This window comes from Lissotriton helveticus, chromosome 11 (genome assembly GCF_964261635.1).
Source record: "Lissotriton helveticus chromosome 11, aLisHel1.1, whole genome shotgun sequence".
In the NCBI taxonomy this organism is placed as follows: Eukaryota; Metazoa; Chordata; class Amphibia; order Caudata; family Salamandridae; genus Lissotriton; species Lissotriton helveticus.
Window position 1 is genome coordinate 1061672640 of NC_136072.1, and position 16999 is coordinate 1061689638.

Genomic DNA, 16999 nt, shown 5'->3' on the forward strand with positions numbered 1-16999 from the left:
AGATCAATGGGAGTACGCTCAAGTAAACATAAAATAAGTACCCACCAGAGACTAATACTTGGCCATGACTACAGGTGCTGGGCACCAACACTTGTTTTCCAACGGCAACATACAGAAAGGCAGAAAAGAGAACTAGGAGAGGGAAGCAAAACATAGGAAGACTGCTACAAAGGAAGAAAGTAGAATTTAAAAAAACCTGCAAGTTTGAGATAAAGAAACGGTGTAGGATAGTGGAAGAGCGAAGCACTGGGCAGAATCAAGACTACAAAACCTTGGTATTCAGCAACCCCAGCATTCTGCAGCATAAGTGGCAAACTCCTAGGAAAAACTTTAGGCTCCTGCGCTTATGTGATGGTGATTGTTATTACTTTTACAAATTAGGCACCGATACCCACCGGTACAGCGCAGTGGAAAGTTCCTATTTCCACTGTGCTGCTCCATGCAAAGCCGTTGCAACGTCAGTTCTGCGGAGAATCTATGCAGGTTGAGTTAAAAGATTAACTGCACCAGCTCAGCTGGGGTTATTGATCATATGCCACCTGGTAACATTTAGACAAACAGAGATGCTCTTTCTGAGATGACAGGAATATCCTAAGGAAAAATGCACAACAGCGATAACAAGGTACTCACCGAGAGTCGTCTGTCTCTTTTCGGCGGGAGAAAGGTTGAAGACATTGACATGGTCTCCTGAGTCAGGCTTATAAAATGTTTCAATGTCAATAGAGAATTTCTCTACAAAAGGACACGTGTATCTATAAAAGAAAGAAGACACTGAGTGAGAGGAAATCATTACCTTGAAATGCCAGATGGGGGCTGTTGCCATGATTAGTCCTGGGACACATATTTCTTATTAAAGGTTTGCGGGACCCGTTGAATCTCTCGGGAAGATGAGAGAGATTTGATGGGTGTCTTGAACCAAGGCAGTTAGAGGTGGAACCTCTTCAAATTAAATTCTGTATTTCACAGAACATTATATATTATTCTGTTTTAGGTGATTTGAAGTAGGTCGTCGCCAAAATTTGCCTTCTCACCAGTGCATGCAAAATATATATATAAATACATACATACATATATATATATATATAAACGTGTTTGTTTACTCGCAAACCTTTTTTGGGAAACATTTTATTGAGTTCTTACATAAGTGAAGAACTAAAATGTGGTTTCAGTCAACAATTTATCATCTACATAAAGTTACACATAGTGGGTGTAAATTACTCAAATACAGCTGAGACCTCGCAATCAGCACATCAGACTTGTTACATTTCGTCTTCACGATCATGCATTGTCATGGAGCTGGGGCCCTCAACTAGCAGCGTTATCATTTTTTATTAGGTCGAGGTCTTTATGCAGTTCCTTCCATTTCTCCAAGTCGTCTCCCACCTTGGAGTTTGTTCGCACTGCAGGCATGCAAAGTTCTTCCTTTATCACCCACTCATTCATATATTTCTACCACATCTCAAACCTCATCCCCTTTTTGTTACCATTGAATCGCTATTCAATGCCGGACCCAGGCCCAGGTACTCTGCCGGATTTGCCACATGATCGTCTGGTGTATACTAGGGATATGCTCTGGGCTTTTCATCAGGAGAAAAATCAGGAGTGCCACTACATCAATACTGAAGGTAAACCCTTTATTAACTGTGCACGATGCAACCCAGTCGAACACTGCTCGCGAAAACCAGGACTGGAGTTTGGCCTCCTAAACTGCCGCTCCCTCCCGAAGCACGCGCATGAAATCAACTTGTTGATACGGGATCACGACCTGGATGCTTTGTTTCTTACAGAAACCTGGCTCTCTGATAGCACGGACTCCGATATCGTCAGCACCCTACCCCCAGGTTATCTCATCCAAACCCTACACAGGCCAAAAAAGAGAGGAGGGGGGTTGGCAATCATTTACAGAGGACACCTGGTCTGTAGGACCAGTAATGCCAATGTCGAGGATTGTGAAAGCCTCCACTTTGCCCTTCAAATTTCCCCGGTACACTCCCTCTCGGGACTATTGATCTACCGCCCTCCGGGGACACTAGGGAACTTCCTCAACGCCCTGACTGATACGGTGTCTCAACTAGCATCCGCCGCCCCGAACTTCCTTCTAGTAGGCGATTTGAACATTCACCTTAACGATCCCGCAGACTCTTCTGCGTCGGATCTCCTTCAAGATCTTAGGTCATTTAACATCCGAATGACCAGCAACGAACCAACCCATGATAAGGGGCACCTATTAGACCCCGTCCTTACCAACATCATGGATATTACCTCGGGCCCCCCCATCCCTTACCCTTGGACAGATCACTTCCTAGTCCCTTTCTCTTGGCACCCAGTCACAGCACCCCCTCAACCCCCGAAAATCCGTGTGACAGACCGACGCTGGCATAAGCTTGCACCAGCTGAATGGTCCAAGGTGCTCTCAGACTCCACACCCGTGCTCTCCATGGACCCGGTGGTGGCCGATGAACAATTTAATTCCTGGATCATATCCTCACTGGATAAACTCCTTCCCTATACCACCACTCTTAAACAAACGAAAAGAGTGACCCCTGCTCCCTGGTACACCCCAGCGCTCAAATCTCTACGACACGAATGTAAGAGAACTGAGCGCTCCTGGAGGAAGGATAAAACCAAAGAAAAAAAGGATGGCTATCATACTGCACTACAAAATTATAAAACCGCCCTTCGGAACACCAAAAGTCTGTTCTTCCAAGAAAGAATAGAACACTCTGCTAGCTCCAGCAAGGAATCATTCACCATTTTAAAAGAACTCCTTAAAGTCCCCGTCCCCAGACCGATAGACCCACCAGATCCCAAGGCAGACAAGGAAAAATGCCACAAACTAGCAGACTTCTTCCAGGAAACAATTCAAAATATCCTTAACTCCATCCCTGATACAAATTTAAACGAGGAAAAATAATCCAATAATCTGCCAACCCCCCCATGTCTCACCTCTTGGGGACAAGTGTCAACAGAAGAGGTTGAAAATACGCTGAATATAATTAAAAGCGGATCACCTAGGGACCCTGCCCCCTTACGGATTCTAAAAACAGTCGCACCCTCGATTGTGCTCCCTCTCACCCACCTTATCAACGCCTCGTTTCAACAGGGAGTTGTCCCACCCAGCTGGAAGGCGGCAGTGGTCAAAGCATTATTAAAAAAAAATCCCTTGACCCTGTCGACCTGGCAAATTACAGACCAATTTCCCTCCTCCCGGGAACGAGTAAGATCGCGGAAAAACTTGTGAACAGGAAACTTTCACAATTTTTGGAGAGCAATAACCGGCTTAAAAACTCGCAGACGGGATTCCGCCCTGGACAGGGCACTGACATCGCCCTCCTTATGGCAGTGGAAGAGGCCAGAGCACTTTTGGACGAAGGAGGATCAGTGGCAGTGATCCTCCTCGACCTTAGTGCGGCCTTCAACACCGTCAATCACCAGCTCCTAATTCACCGACTCAGGAGTGTAGGTGTTGAAGGGACCGCGCTTTCTTGGCTTTCGTCCTTTCTGAGTCACCGCTCTTTTCAAATTTGGGAGAATAACACCCGCTCCTCCGACACCCCCCTCCAATGTGGCGTGCCTCAGGGCTCCTCTCTGAGCCCTACTTTATTTAATATCTACATGTCCCCATTGGAGGAGGTTGTTATCCCGTTCGGAGTGAGCATCGTCAGCTACGCCGACGACACACAACTAGTGGTGTCCCTCTCTCATCCCAGGCAACAACCTGCGGATCTGTACAACTGTCTCTCGCACATACAAAGATGGATGAATAAATCATCTTTGAAACTTAACGGTTCAAAGACTGATATTCTCCTCCTCGGCCAAAAAGGGCCCTCCTTGCTACCGAACATCTGGCCACCCTCTCTAGGTCCGCCCCCAGACCCTAAACCAGAGGTAAAAAGCTTGGGTATCTGGCTTGATAAAGACCTTTCATTTGCATCACAGGCAAAAAAGGTAGCCGGCATCTGCTTTGGGCTCCTCAGGTCAATGCGAAAGATTCTACCCCTACTCCCACCCAAATCTCAAAAACTGCTGATTCAAGGCCTGATACTTTCTAGGCTTGATTTCAGTAACGCCATCTATCTGGGAGCACCGGAGGCTACCCTGAATAAATTACAAAGGGTCCAAAACGCAGCCGCCCGGATCCTTACTAACACATCGGTCAGAGCTTCAGCCAAACCAGCACTAAAGCACCTCCATTGGCTCCCAGTAAGAGAGCGTGTGAAATTTAAGGCCCTCAGCCTGGCGCACAGATTGCTCCAAAACAAAGGCCCCCCAAGCCTACAAAAATTCATTAAGCCCTACAAAGCCCCCAGATCCCTTCGATCCGACCAGGAAAATTTCATCGTCATCCCCAGAGTCAAGAAAGCCCGAACGGGCGGTAGGCGCTTCTCGGTTCACACCGCACGCCTTTGGAACACCCTTCCTCTTGACTTAAGATCTGAACCCAACTACTTACGGTTCAGGAAGCGATTAAAAACACACCTCTTCCCCTAATCCCGTCTCAGGCCCCCCCCCCCCTTTGCTGAACCTCAGGTGTATTGATCTTAGCGCTGGGATACTCATGGGTGACTACGCGCTCTATAAATTAAAATAATAATAATAATAATAATAATAATATTCGTCTTACTCTCAGAGCCATTTAGCGGAACTGTGTGCCCCTTCACCTTGGATGAGGGTACAGGACCAAACGTTCTAATCCGACTAACTGTCCAATGGAGATCAACAATTTTCCTGTCCACCCTATGCGAAAATATCTGGACAAGTCCATGCTATTTTAAGTAGGCCCGCCGACCACCAAGGGGCATATGTACAAGGAGTCAATGCCACCAGAACGTCACTTTTTTCGACGTTCTGGTGGCGTTAACTCCTTCACCTTATTTACAAGGCGGCGGTAAGCCACTTAGCATGGCTTAACCCCGACTTGAAATATGCCCCTATTCACACAGCACTTAGGGTGAATAGGGGCCTGCAAAGGGTGTTACAGTGGGCGTTCCCCCACAACACCCTTTGCTTTTTGACGCTGCCCTATATTTACAAGGTGTAGGGCAGCGCCAAAAATAAGACCAGGAAATGCCTGGTCTTAAACAGACGATACGAGGAAAAATGTTTTAGTTCTCCTCGTATTTTGCTCTTTCCATGTACCCTGCATCCTGCAGCACACATAGAAACCGCAAATCGCCTGTAAAGATTGTTTATGTGCAGGAAGGTGTCCCTTCCTGCACATGAACAATCACCCCTTCATCAAAGGCACCCATGCGCCATATTTCAAGGGTGCCTGCGCTGGCGCTATGCAGCTTCTTTAGCACCAGCGCTGGGGAAAACGCAGGGGTGTGGCGCATTCTTGTGAATACGGCACATCCCTGCGTTTTGAAACTGACGGAGCTCGGCGTTACCAATTTTGGAGTAACACTGCACTCTGCCAGTTTCTAGTACAAATGGCCGTAAGTCGATAAAATATTTTTCTATGTAAGTACCTAAAGTGGGTCAGCCGGAATAGCGGTTGCTTGATATCTTCCGGACATATATCAATGTTGCATTCCATTCTCTGTAAGTAAGTGGGTTCCCACAGTCTCTGTTTCAATTTTCTTATATTCTCAGGCCTTATTTTGGCATGTCTTCACATAGCGTCATATAAAGTGTGGAGAGTCCGCAGCTCCTGTATCAGTTTCGTTGAAGTCCTCAAAGCCTTCATCCGCAAAAACCCTTTAAGGCAAATTTAGGGGTTGAACCACTTCAAATTTAATGAACAAAAAAAGTCTCAGAGTTTGATAAATCTCAGCTCATCCCAAAATTTGGGAGATTCGGCTTCAGTCAGGTCTGGATGACCAGGACTAGTCCTGATGCACCAGCAAACTAATTCCATCGAATTGACATACTTTTCCAGATTATCAAAATGGATGGGAGAGAAAACTCAGGTGTGAAATATTTCATGTTAGGGTTTGTCCCTTCAGTTTAGCAAGTGTTCCTTCCCTTATTTTCCAAAAGATGCTTTGGCTCTTAAGTGCATAATGCTGGTCTACGAGGGCCAGAGATGTGCCAGACTTTTAGGAGTAAATTTAAGTACAACCAATTAAATTGGGGATCATTAACATAGTTCGTGTGTATCCCGAAAACACGGCTCTAGCCATCATGGACCACTGTGACACAGGGAGCATTGTGGCGACTTCCTGTACCAGTGTTTTCTATCAGCCTCTCTGCAATAACAGAAAGCACCCAGATTGGAATTTAGTATCTCCGGTTTGGAAAATGTAATCATCTTGTTCAATATACATACAAAAAAAAATTCAAATGCCATTCAACCAGCCAAAACGAAAGACCCGCTGTCAGGCCCATCCTTCACGCCCCCACCACCCCAACTACACTTCAGCTGAATGGCAGGATTTGTCCCCAGTGTGCATGTAGCTCCCTTTCTCTCCATATCAGATACACAGACAGCCTTCCAAGCCATGAAACAATGTCAATAGAGGGCTTTCCCTGCAGCTACAAGCCACTCATAACAAATAACTCAAACCTGCCCCCCCCAAACTCTGAGCAGGACCCAATTTCTTGACCTCTTGGCCTTGCTGGGTGCCCCAGTCTCCAGACTGTCCTCTGCTGGTAAGGAGTTATCTCAATGATTGGTACTCTACAGCCTGGATGAGGGTCTTGGCAATCTTGTGAGTGTGTTCAGTGGGCCTTATGTTTAAGTAACAGTGTCATGGTGGGATGAAAGTGACCTGTGAAGGTCTGCTGTGATATCCGGCTTCTATTTTATGCCTTCTGGTTACCTTGTTATTTTTCTGCCAGACACCACGCATCCCAAGACAGAAGGTTGCCCACAGCTTCTCACCACGCAGAGACACAGGTCTTTAAACGTGTACCTCTGGAAGGGATGTGCACTAGTACTCTGTAAAATCTTTGCGGTCTCCCATACCTGGGATCCTTTACTTCTCCATCAGTGTATGTATTGCTGTGCTCAGAAGTTGTATGAAATGGGCCGCTGTGTACCATGACTGGCTTTTCTCTAAAAGGAAATACTGAATGGCAAAACATGTTCTCTAATCTACATCCCCTTTGAGCGTTATGGTTTCCTTTCTCCCCTTCACTGAGGAAGATGTGCCGTTCTCTGCTTTTGGTAGAAACATGACTTTTTAGGTCTTTACCACAGACACTACTTACAGTGGACTTTAAGGCAACCAACTACTTCTCATTGGTTGGCTTTCTTGTCAATCTCATTTGCTTACTTTTCATTTGATGGCTTTCCTCCCACTTCTTGTATTTGTCCCTCCTCTGAAGTATAGCTGCTTTACCATTATTTTAATAGGATGACTTGTATCCTTCCACTGCCTACATTCAGGGAACTATGTTTTGTTTTTCTTACAGCATTACAAGGGTGTGCATGTGCTTTTTGCTCCTTTCCTGACGTACTTCTTTCCACTCAAATCCCCACCTTCATGCTTTCCATTATGCTTCCCCTCATCTCGTCGATTGGTTTCCTTGACCTCCCAGTCTGAAGACTGAGAGTCGAACTACCCGGACCCACAAGACAAGTGGAATGACCTGTGAAACTGAAGCATGCATGACAGACGACTCGAGAAGAGCTGGCCATTGCGACATAATGCACTGATTTTACATCTGTGTCCCACTCCACCTCCTGAAAGTCGAGGACATGCTTCAACCATCAAAGTACAATGCCTGTTGGAGAGCCTGCTCTGCACCATGGCCCACCTTACCAAGTTGAACTTTGTATTACCCTACCCCTGTTTTTTTACTTTCCCTGTTAGGTCCTTGGAGTAGGTCTTGTTGGCTGAAGTTGATCTCCCTGATACCGGAATCATTGGAGCAAACCATCTAAACTGTAGCGGGATGGAGATGTTACAGTAAAAAGGTGCAGTTGAAACTGGAACAGTGTTCTTCCAGTATCAGGGGATCCAATGGTTCCCGGTTTTTTTGGTGATTTTGCCAAATAAACAATCTGACCAGACACTTAAGGGATGCAATCCTTAAAATGTGGTACTTCAAGAAGCTACTTTGGATGCAAATCGATCCCCAGCACCAGTAGCTCCTCCAGTAGAACACTGACCTTTTTGGACTTGATAGAATTATAACTGGTCTGTCTGAACAGTGCCAAGTGCTCCTGTTAAGCACCACTAGAAGTCTTACTTTGGGATCCCTTTCTTTTTCTGTTCAGAAACCTCAATTACTTGTGGGCTGGGGATGCCAGCTTACATTTGGGTGGTGGCATCTTGTGTCTGAGGTTTTTTACGTGCTCTGACTTGTAGCACTTGAGCGCAGGATAACTGGGAAACTACGACAAAGGGCAGACACACCATGGCGCACTTGATAGATAAGTAACATGTCTGGCACCTATTGTGTTAGACAAACAGTATCCATTGTGAAGCACTGAAACCTAAAGCTCTCCATAAGTTACCAAGGATGCGCCATAACCAGCCCCTAGAATAATGATGCACTTAGACTCCTTACTCTGTTTCAGTCATAGTGCCTTACCAGACATATTAAGTAAAACTATTTGAGTGACGGGGGCACTCTTCTGCTAGAACAACCGTTCTCTGCTTCTGGCCAAATTTTCTTCCAAACAAGACCATGGGCTGTGATTCCTTTGATTGACGGGGAAGAATATAAACTCCTGGGACCTGGGAGCTGGCCTGGGAGGGGGAGGGGGATGTACAAGGGAGAGGCTGGTCCTCCCCACAGGTTTTGCCTCTCTCTTGCACACAACAGTTTGCACTGGCCTTCATTCCCCCACCCCGTCCCTGCAGGCCTCCACGTAAAAGGCTTTCAGAAAGAGAAGGTGTAGGGAGAAGGTCTGAGAGGGTGTCGCCTGCATACACCCTACAAGAAGCTACATGGAAAAATGTTGGTCCCAAAAAGTCACAAACCTTGATTTTTCATATTATGTCAGGATTTGATCTTCTGTTTTCAGGAATGCGGAAAAAAATGGCCAGATGGGAACTTAAATTTGTTCTTGTTGTGTGATTGAAAACTATAAAATATTGGTATATAAAAAGGCATGCCGATGTATCGGGATATTGTGTCAGATAACATAATGCATAATATATAGCATATTAGACCATCAATCAAATATGAAGGGTCTGAAAGTACTATAATGAGACAATGAGATTTATATACAAAGCTAAAATGGAAATAAAATTACGAAATATTAGGCCCTAAAAATTAGCTAAGTCATTCGACGATTTATAAGCGGGTGCTTGCAAAATTAGATATGAAATCTAGTTTACTCTTTAGATGCAGGTAGGAGGGACTTTATTCTGTACAATATCCACCTGTTACTGATTTCTCTGCAAGTGTTCTTTATATATCTCCCTGTATGAGTCATATTCCTGCAAAATGTCACTTGTCTCACCGGCTCAATCATTTGCCATTAAAATGCATTCTATGGCCTCCATACTTCACACGTGTCCCCTTCTTCAGGAAATATTCTCCCAACAATTTCTCATTTTGTCTGCAATCACTTCTTGCTATAGTAGGTGGCGGCCACCCCACAGTGAGGTCTCTTCACTCTTCTGCACGGTGCGTTAGTCCTCCAGCAGGATCTATGTTTCCTCCAACAGGCCAGGTCATATCTCCATAGGACCCATACACCCCCTGTAGAACTCACTCACTTCCGCATAAGGCCTTCAGGAGGGCCTCTTTTGCTCAGGCATTCAGTTCTTCTCCTACCACTGCCTACTCTGTGGAATAGCATTTCCACTAGTGCGGCTGTCCTGAAGCCCGCCAATTCCTGGGAGTCTGCCACGCCTACGCTGGAGGCCGGCAGCGGTTTGGAAAATTAAGTAATATTAGCCGATTCATTAATCATTTATGCACTAAAAAGCAAAATTAAAAGTTTAAGAGTCTGTTAATGGGAGGTAATTTGAAACTGGAAGCTAAATATGAAGTTTATATCCTGAACTTGATTCACGGGAACAGGGTAAGTACTGGAAGGAGAATCTAGTATGGAGATTGGTGGCCTCAATTGAAGCACTGGTATGCGACGACAAAAAAGAGACTATGCACAATGAGAAAAAAAGACAAGGTGATATTCTACTGTCTAGCATACCACTTTGCCTTTTACAAATAATAAAATCCCTTTTAAAAAGCTAAAACTTTCCTATTAAATTGACTTTCGTATACTTTTTTTTAAAAACAAAATATTTCACATTCTGTGTTTGTTGCACTTGTTTCTCTATGTTTGTGTAATAGTTTCTGTATCTGTGTGCGTTGCTTTCACAATTAAGTCATAGAAATTCCTTATGCCAGGATCCCTGGCTTCCATTAGTGATTTGTTGGGGTACATTGAAGTCAAAAGGCTAAGAACCACTGCACTAATGTATGCTGGGTTCTAAAATGTCTCAGGTCCATGTGTGAGTCACTCATCCAGTCCAGGTTTTAGCTTTGCATTCTAGGATCTGTAGTCCTGGTTTTACAGTAGGATCAAAAGGACTACAAATCCCATAATGCAAAGGGGAAACGTGACCTGAGTGAGCTAATCACGCAAAGAAATGTGAAACTTGAGCCCTATGCGTGTTTTGCATATATAAGGTGGACCTACAAATTGACTCAGTTATATGCTGCTCTTCACCAACAGGCAATACGAATGGCGGTAAATTCAGCAGTTTTTAGGGTTTTTGTCATACCCAACAAAGTCACTTGAGAGTTTACCAGCAATTCTGGAGCACAGAGACTCTTATTTCTCCAAAAGAAGTGCTCCTGAACCCACATCCCACTCTGAGGGCGATCCAAACCGCCTTAAGTCGACACCAGGTTGAATATTGAGATTTATTAAGACAATACATAAATAAACAAAATAATAAACGCGTAGTCGAAGCACAGAGAGAGAAAGTTACGCAGAATCTTTCCATGGTCAGTCAAGTATGTACTGTTAGATTTGATAAATAGTAACACGTGTTATTAACAGCGCTTGGACGTAGAAAGCTCTGCAGTATTAAGCGTTACATAAAATATTATTAATATTATAACATCAAGTTGCTGTCGGTCAATTGCCAATATTGGGGTAATAACCCCAGGTCTCGAGAAGGGCGGCACTGGGCATCAAAACCAGTCTTGACACAAACATTTCAGCCAGTCATTGGATAGGGCGAGGGAGAATAGGGAAAATGTGTCCAAATGGAGCATGGTACTAAACAAGTGTTCAAATATATTGGCTAAGCGCAGTTAAGGTAGGATCATAGCAACCCAACTGCCCTATAAGCATGGCCAGAGCATGACACCCACCAGGACACCGCCAGTCAGACCCAGGTCTCAAAGTCAAATGTTCATCCCCTCCTTCCCATATTCCCTCCACGTTTGAAAGCCTACAAATTGAACATTTGAAAACATTTATTTTTAAAGAACAACTAACCAAAAACATTTTCAGGCCAACAGTCTGTTATTAGCGGCTTCTCATATAGGGTCCTAAGATCCCAAATCTAAGCTTGTTTTTGGCATGATCCATGACCAAACCACACAAACCTTGTACCAGACCTTTCATCAACATCAGAAATGACTCGGTTGAGCAGCTTAGGAAACGCAAAATAGGTCTGGATTTGTCATGCTAATGCATGCACTATTAACAAATTAGAGGAAACGCACAGGAATTAGCTGCAAGAGCACAGAGGGCTATAGTTGTAAAGTAGTCCTTATGCTGTTCAATACAAGCACTCAAGTGAGATGGAGGAATACATCCAAACACCAACAAGCATTGGAAATGCAATAGGTCTCGCATTAGAAAAGTTGTAGTTATTGGTCTTGTAAATGACATATTTTATTTATTTGTTGGTTTTTAAAATTGCTAAATTGATGGCTTTGTCATTTACAATGCCAATAGTTATAACTTTCGCGAATGTGACACCTATAGCATTTGGAATGCAACATGTTTTGTATTTACGTCACTTAGATGGCAGCTCTGGTCGTTAGGCCACATCTCTAGAGAGCAGGAGAGTGCAGCAGGGGAGAGAAGCACAGCAATGCAATAGGTCTCGCATTAGGAAAGTTTGAGCTATTGGTATTGTAAAGGACACATTTTTTATTTATGTGCTTGTTTTGAAAATAGCGAAATTAATAGCTTTGTTATTTACAATGGCAATAGTTTTATCTTTCGCAAATGTGACACCTATTGTAACACAATATGTGTTGTGAGGGTGAGTGAGGGTGAGGGGTTGAGGGTGAGTGAGGGTGAGGGGTTGAGGGTGAGTGAGGGTGAGGGTGAGTGAGGGGTTGAGGGTGAGGGGTTGAGGGTGAGAGACGGTGAGGGTGAGTGAGGGTGAGGGTGAGGGGTTGAGGGTGAGTGAGGGTGAGGGTGAGGGGTTGAGGGTGAGTGAGGGCGAGGGGTTGAGGGTGAGTGAGGGTGAGGGGTTGAGGGTGAGTGAGGGTGAGGGTGAGTGAGGGTGAGGGGTTGAGGGTGAGTGAGGGTGAGTGAGGGTGAGGGGTTGAGGGTGAGTGAGGGTGAGTGAGAGTGAGGGTGAGTGAGGGGTTGAGGGTGAGTGAGGGGTTGAGGGTGAGTGGGGGTTGAGGGTGAGTGGGGGTTGAGGGTGAGTGAGGGTGAGGGGTTGAGGGTGAGTGAGGGTGAGTGAGGGTGAGGGTGAGTGAGGGTGAGGGTGAGGGGTTGAGGGTGAGTGAGGGTGAGTGAGGGTGGGTGAGGGTGAGTGAGGGTGGGTGAGGGTGAGTGAGGGTGAGGGTGGGTGAGGGTGAGTGAGGGTGAGTGAGGGTGAGTGAGGGTGAGGGTGAGTGAGGGTGAGGGTGAGTGAGGGTGAGGGTGAGTGAGGGTGAGTGAGGGTGAGTGAGGGTGAGGGTGAGTGAGGGTGAGTGAGGGTGAGTGAGGGTGAGGGGTTGAGGGTGAGTGAGGGTGAGGGGTTGAGGGTGAGTGAGGGTGAGGGTGAGTGAGGGTGAGGGGTTGAGGGTGAGGGGTTGAGGGTGAGTGAGGGTGAGGGTGAGGGGTTGAGGGTGAGGGGTTGAGGGTGAGTGAGGGTGAGGGTGAGTGAGGGTGAGTGAGGGTGAGGGGTTGAGGGTGAGTGAGGGTGAGGGTGAGTGAGGGTGAGGGTGAGGGGTTGAGGGTGAGTGAGGGTGAGGGTGAGGGGTTGAGGGTGAGTGAGGGTGAGGGTGAGTGAGGGTGAGTGAGGGTGAGGGGTTGAGGGTGAGTGAGGGTGAGTGAGAGTGAGGGTGAGTGAGGGTGAGTGAGGGGTTGAGGGTGAGTGAGGGTGAGGGTGAGGGGTTGAGGGTGAGGGGTTGAGGGTGAGGGTGAGGGGTTGAGGGTGAGGGGTTGAGGGTGGGTGAGGGGTTGAGGGTGAGTGAGGGTGAGGGTGAGGGGTTGAGGGTGAGTGAGGGTGAGGGTGAGTGAGGGTGAGTGAGGGTGAGGGTGAGTGAGGGTGAGTGAGGGTGAGGGTGAGGGGTTGAGGGTGAGTGAGGGTGAGTGAGGGTGAGTGAGGGTGAGTGAGGGTGGGTGAGGGTGAGTGAGGGTGAGTGAGGGTGAGTGAGGGTGAGTGAGGGTGAGTGAGGGTGAGTGAGGGTGAGTGAGGGTGGGTGAGGGAGGGTGAGGGTGAGTGAGGGTGAGTGAGGGTGAGTGAGGGTGAGGGGTTGAGGGTGAGTGAGGGTGAGGGGTTGAGGGTGAGACAGACAGAGCAGACGGCGCAAACACACACAGGAGGCTGCACGTACGGCAATCGCAGAAGGCTCACGCACACAGCGTGCATAAGGTATACCTACATAGCAGATGACGAAGTGAATGTACACACAAACTGTGCCTACAACAGTAAATGCATTCCTTTAGAGAACACACACTTAGAGTATACAAAACATGGCGCACGCCTGCGGGCATAGTCACAAATAGGCACCCATACAGTCTGCGAGTACAGCAGACGCATGCACACAGCAGAAGGCAGCCTGCATAGAAAGACACGAGTGGAGCGCACACGCAGGGACATTCACAGCGTCCACATGCACAGAGCGGGGTCACAGCTGACGCGGCGCTCGTGCAGGATACAACACACATGATTGAAGAGAGAGACAACTTGGAGGAATGCTTGTAGGTGTGTGTGTAGACGATGAGGGTGTGAAGCAGCAGGAATTTAATCTCCTATTTTTTTATATGAAATGTTGAGTTGCCCATAAAACCGTGTCTTGTTAAAAGGGTTATAAAAATAGTTATGATTAAAATCCGTGACTCGCTCAGTTTTCTGATTGACATTGTATCAGCTGGGATAGATAGTCAAAGCTGTCTAGTAGAAACTTCCAGTAAATTAGTATCGGGAGAGGCGGCATAACATGATTATTCGCTCTGCATAGGAGCTCTTTAGATGATGCAGTCTAATAAAAAAAATAGAGGTTTGCCAATGACATTTTGCTCCAAATTCAAAGATACAGCTAACTGCTGATTTACCTTAATCAGTGACACGGTGAAGCATGAACGACGGAGATGCAGTTCTTGACCCGAGTTACAGTTTCACGTTTCTTACTGGGGGTTGTTTTGCAACTTTACAGATTGGAATAATAATAATCCACTTTGCTGAACAATATAACATGTGAATTCACCACGAACCTATTGCAACTCGGTGTAAAAAGATAAAATCCCAAATCAAGACACAAGTATTGTTGCAAAAGGTGGTGTGAAGCAGCATGAAAAGACAGCACCAACCATAACGAAAACGAGTCAAAAGAAACACGAGAGACGGCGGAGGGCATTGCTGTGGGGAGGGGGGAGGAGAAATGCGACACGGCGGGCAGGGGAGGGGGCGGAGCGGGTAAAAAAAAAAACAAGACGGAGAGAAGGCAGAGAAGGGGAGGGGGGAGGAGAAATGCGACACGGCGGGCAGGGGAGGGGGCGGAGCGGGTAGAGCGGCATGTGGGTGTGAAGCAGTTGGGGCCTTTGAAGTGAAGCTAAGCTTCACTTCAAAAGGTGTGGGAGGAATGCGGCTGAGGGAACAGACGGCGATTTGGTGATGTGCACGCGCATTTTAGGTCAATGCGCAAGCGCATTGACCTAAAAGCCACGGGCACAGCACCAAATCGCCGCAGTTAGGTAAACTTTGTTTAAAGCCCTATAGTCTCGCTCTGCTCAATGCGCATGCGCATTGACAGGAGAGACCTAAAAAAGCACTAGGTGATATCAATACTCCACTAGGTTGAGCCAAGATGAGATTGACAAAGTCTGAAGCCAATGGCTGATAGAGGCTAAATATGTGTAAATTGTATGCTATAGGTCTGTTTTATATTTGCACTGCCAAAACCTGGACCTCAAAACCTGAAACACTTCGTTTAAGGAGGCTTCTAGACATCAAAGATAGCTCATTATTCAAGAGTATGGTCACCTACATCAAAGATACATATGTTGACCCCTCCAATCTCTCCTGTCTCATTTGCAGCTCTCTGGTGACCCTCTGTCCTCTGAAACAATCCCTTTCGTTGGGGAATTCCAATCAAGCCAAACCTACTTATCGCAGCCGGATACAATAATTCATTGCAGCCACATAAATTTGATAACGTTGTCAAAGTGTCCACTAGGTGACGCGTTCAATCCTAAATAAACCTCTGAAATTATGAGTTTATATAAACTATTTAGTGTTTATTATAATACATAACTCCAACCAGAGATACACTAGAATCATTCTTATCTAAACTAACTCTGAGCTCCATGAAGTAGAGTGCTAGCTGTCTGGAATGCGCTTCAGCACCTCGTCAGGGGTAGTAGGAGCTATACAAATCTACCATTCAATATAGTACATTATTCCAAGTATCCTTATGTATAACGTTTCTGTTTTGTATTTATAAATGTACACAATATCACTAAAACAATACATTACATGTTCTCTTTAGTAATGCCCTCCTACACAAAATATTAAATAATATAGGTTCAAAGTTCCATAAAGCTCGTGTAGGTTGAATCAAAATTGTATTGCTTACTCAGACCGAAATGAAATGTTCTCAAATGCCATCAGTTGGGTAAATTTCCTCTGATCTCTGACAAAGGAGCATTAAATAATGAAATTGATGCATATGCAAGGAGACCTCGTAGAGAGCCAGCACTGGTTTATCCTGTGCTTAACAAAAGTACAACATCGAAATCAAGATAACAGGAGGCCCTGGTTTATATGAGTGCAAGCATCGAGATAACAGAACATATGATTATTAACATGCTATCTGATTGGCTCTGAATGCAACTCATATGCCGTATGTGTCACAATGGAGTTTCCATGTGTTCTGTTCTGCCTGGCTGCAGTTTTCTATTTTTGTTCCATTAAATCTAATCTTAGGCCATGCCCTTTCAAGGGAAGATGCACATGTAGATCAGGGACGGAATGTTTTCCAAAACATGTTTTAATGGGATGTTGAGAAGTCATCTCCCTCCACACACTCACAGGAAAAATCCGCAAAGTGAGCCTGATAAAAGTCTGGTCAATATCTGTCCGAAGTCGAAAAACAACACAAAAATAGCAAATCCGGCTTCTGCATGAAATTACCCTTCGTGAACCATAAACAGTCTACTCTTGATTCCGCCAAAATGTAAGAAAGAGAAAGTACAATCCACTCCTTCTCTGGGAAGGCTACCAGAGTGTGGAACTCATTGCCTCAGGAGTTGCATGACAACAAATCATTCCCTCACTTTAAGAAGAAACTGAAACGTCTGCTCTTCAACAAATATCTAAACCCTCTCCCTAATTCTCCTGATCGGGCTGCGCACCCTCCCTCGCTGCACTCTCTAAACAAATCTGAGCATCACTACCCCGAAAAAACTGTGCCTTGCACAATAGCCCACACTAGCTACCTCAAAATGGATCCCGGCCATCTATACTACTGTCTGTCATACATTTTATGTTATATATTGGGTTTTTTATTATTAATTTTATTTTTACTCCACATGTAACTTGTGCACTTGCTGCTGTCCTAACTCTGTAAAGCGCTATATGTATATATATACCGTATCTACCTCAAAAGTGCTTCGCCAACATATCCTAATGTTTGCCACATGTTTCCTTTACATTTGGTCACTATGCAGCTATATTTACTCCAA

At 45.6% G+C, this 16999-nt stretch overlaps 1 protein-coding gene and 1 long non-coding RNA gene across 10 annotated transcripts in view; one reads left to right on the top strand and one right to left on the bottom strand.

The window, feature by feature from the left end:
* The window catches only part of LOC144792527 (uncharacterized), a 72296-nt gene extending 62900 nt beyond the window's left edge, over positions 1–9396 (top strand). For both annotated transcript variants that reach the window (XR_013602575.1, XR_013602576.1), the window contains exon 3: positions 7360–9396. This is a non-coding gene — a long non-coding RNA (uncharacterized LOC144792527). The remainder of the gene's footprint in view (positions 1–7359) is intronic.
* PITPNM2 (phosphatidylinositol transfer protein membrane associated 2) overlaps positions 1–16999 on the bottom strand; it is a 1093290-nt gene that overhangs the window by 432988 nt on the left and 643303 nt on the right. For all 8 annotated transcript variants that reach the window (XM_078667590.1, XM_078667587.1, XM_078667588.1 and 5 more), the window contains exon 6: positions 631–752. In XM_078667590.1, the coding sequence (XP_078523716.1) occupies positions 631–752 (122 nt within the window). The remainder of the gene's footprint in view (positions 1–630; positions 753–16999) is intronic.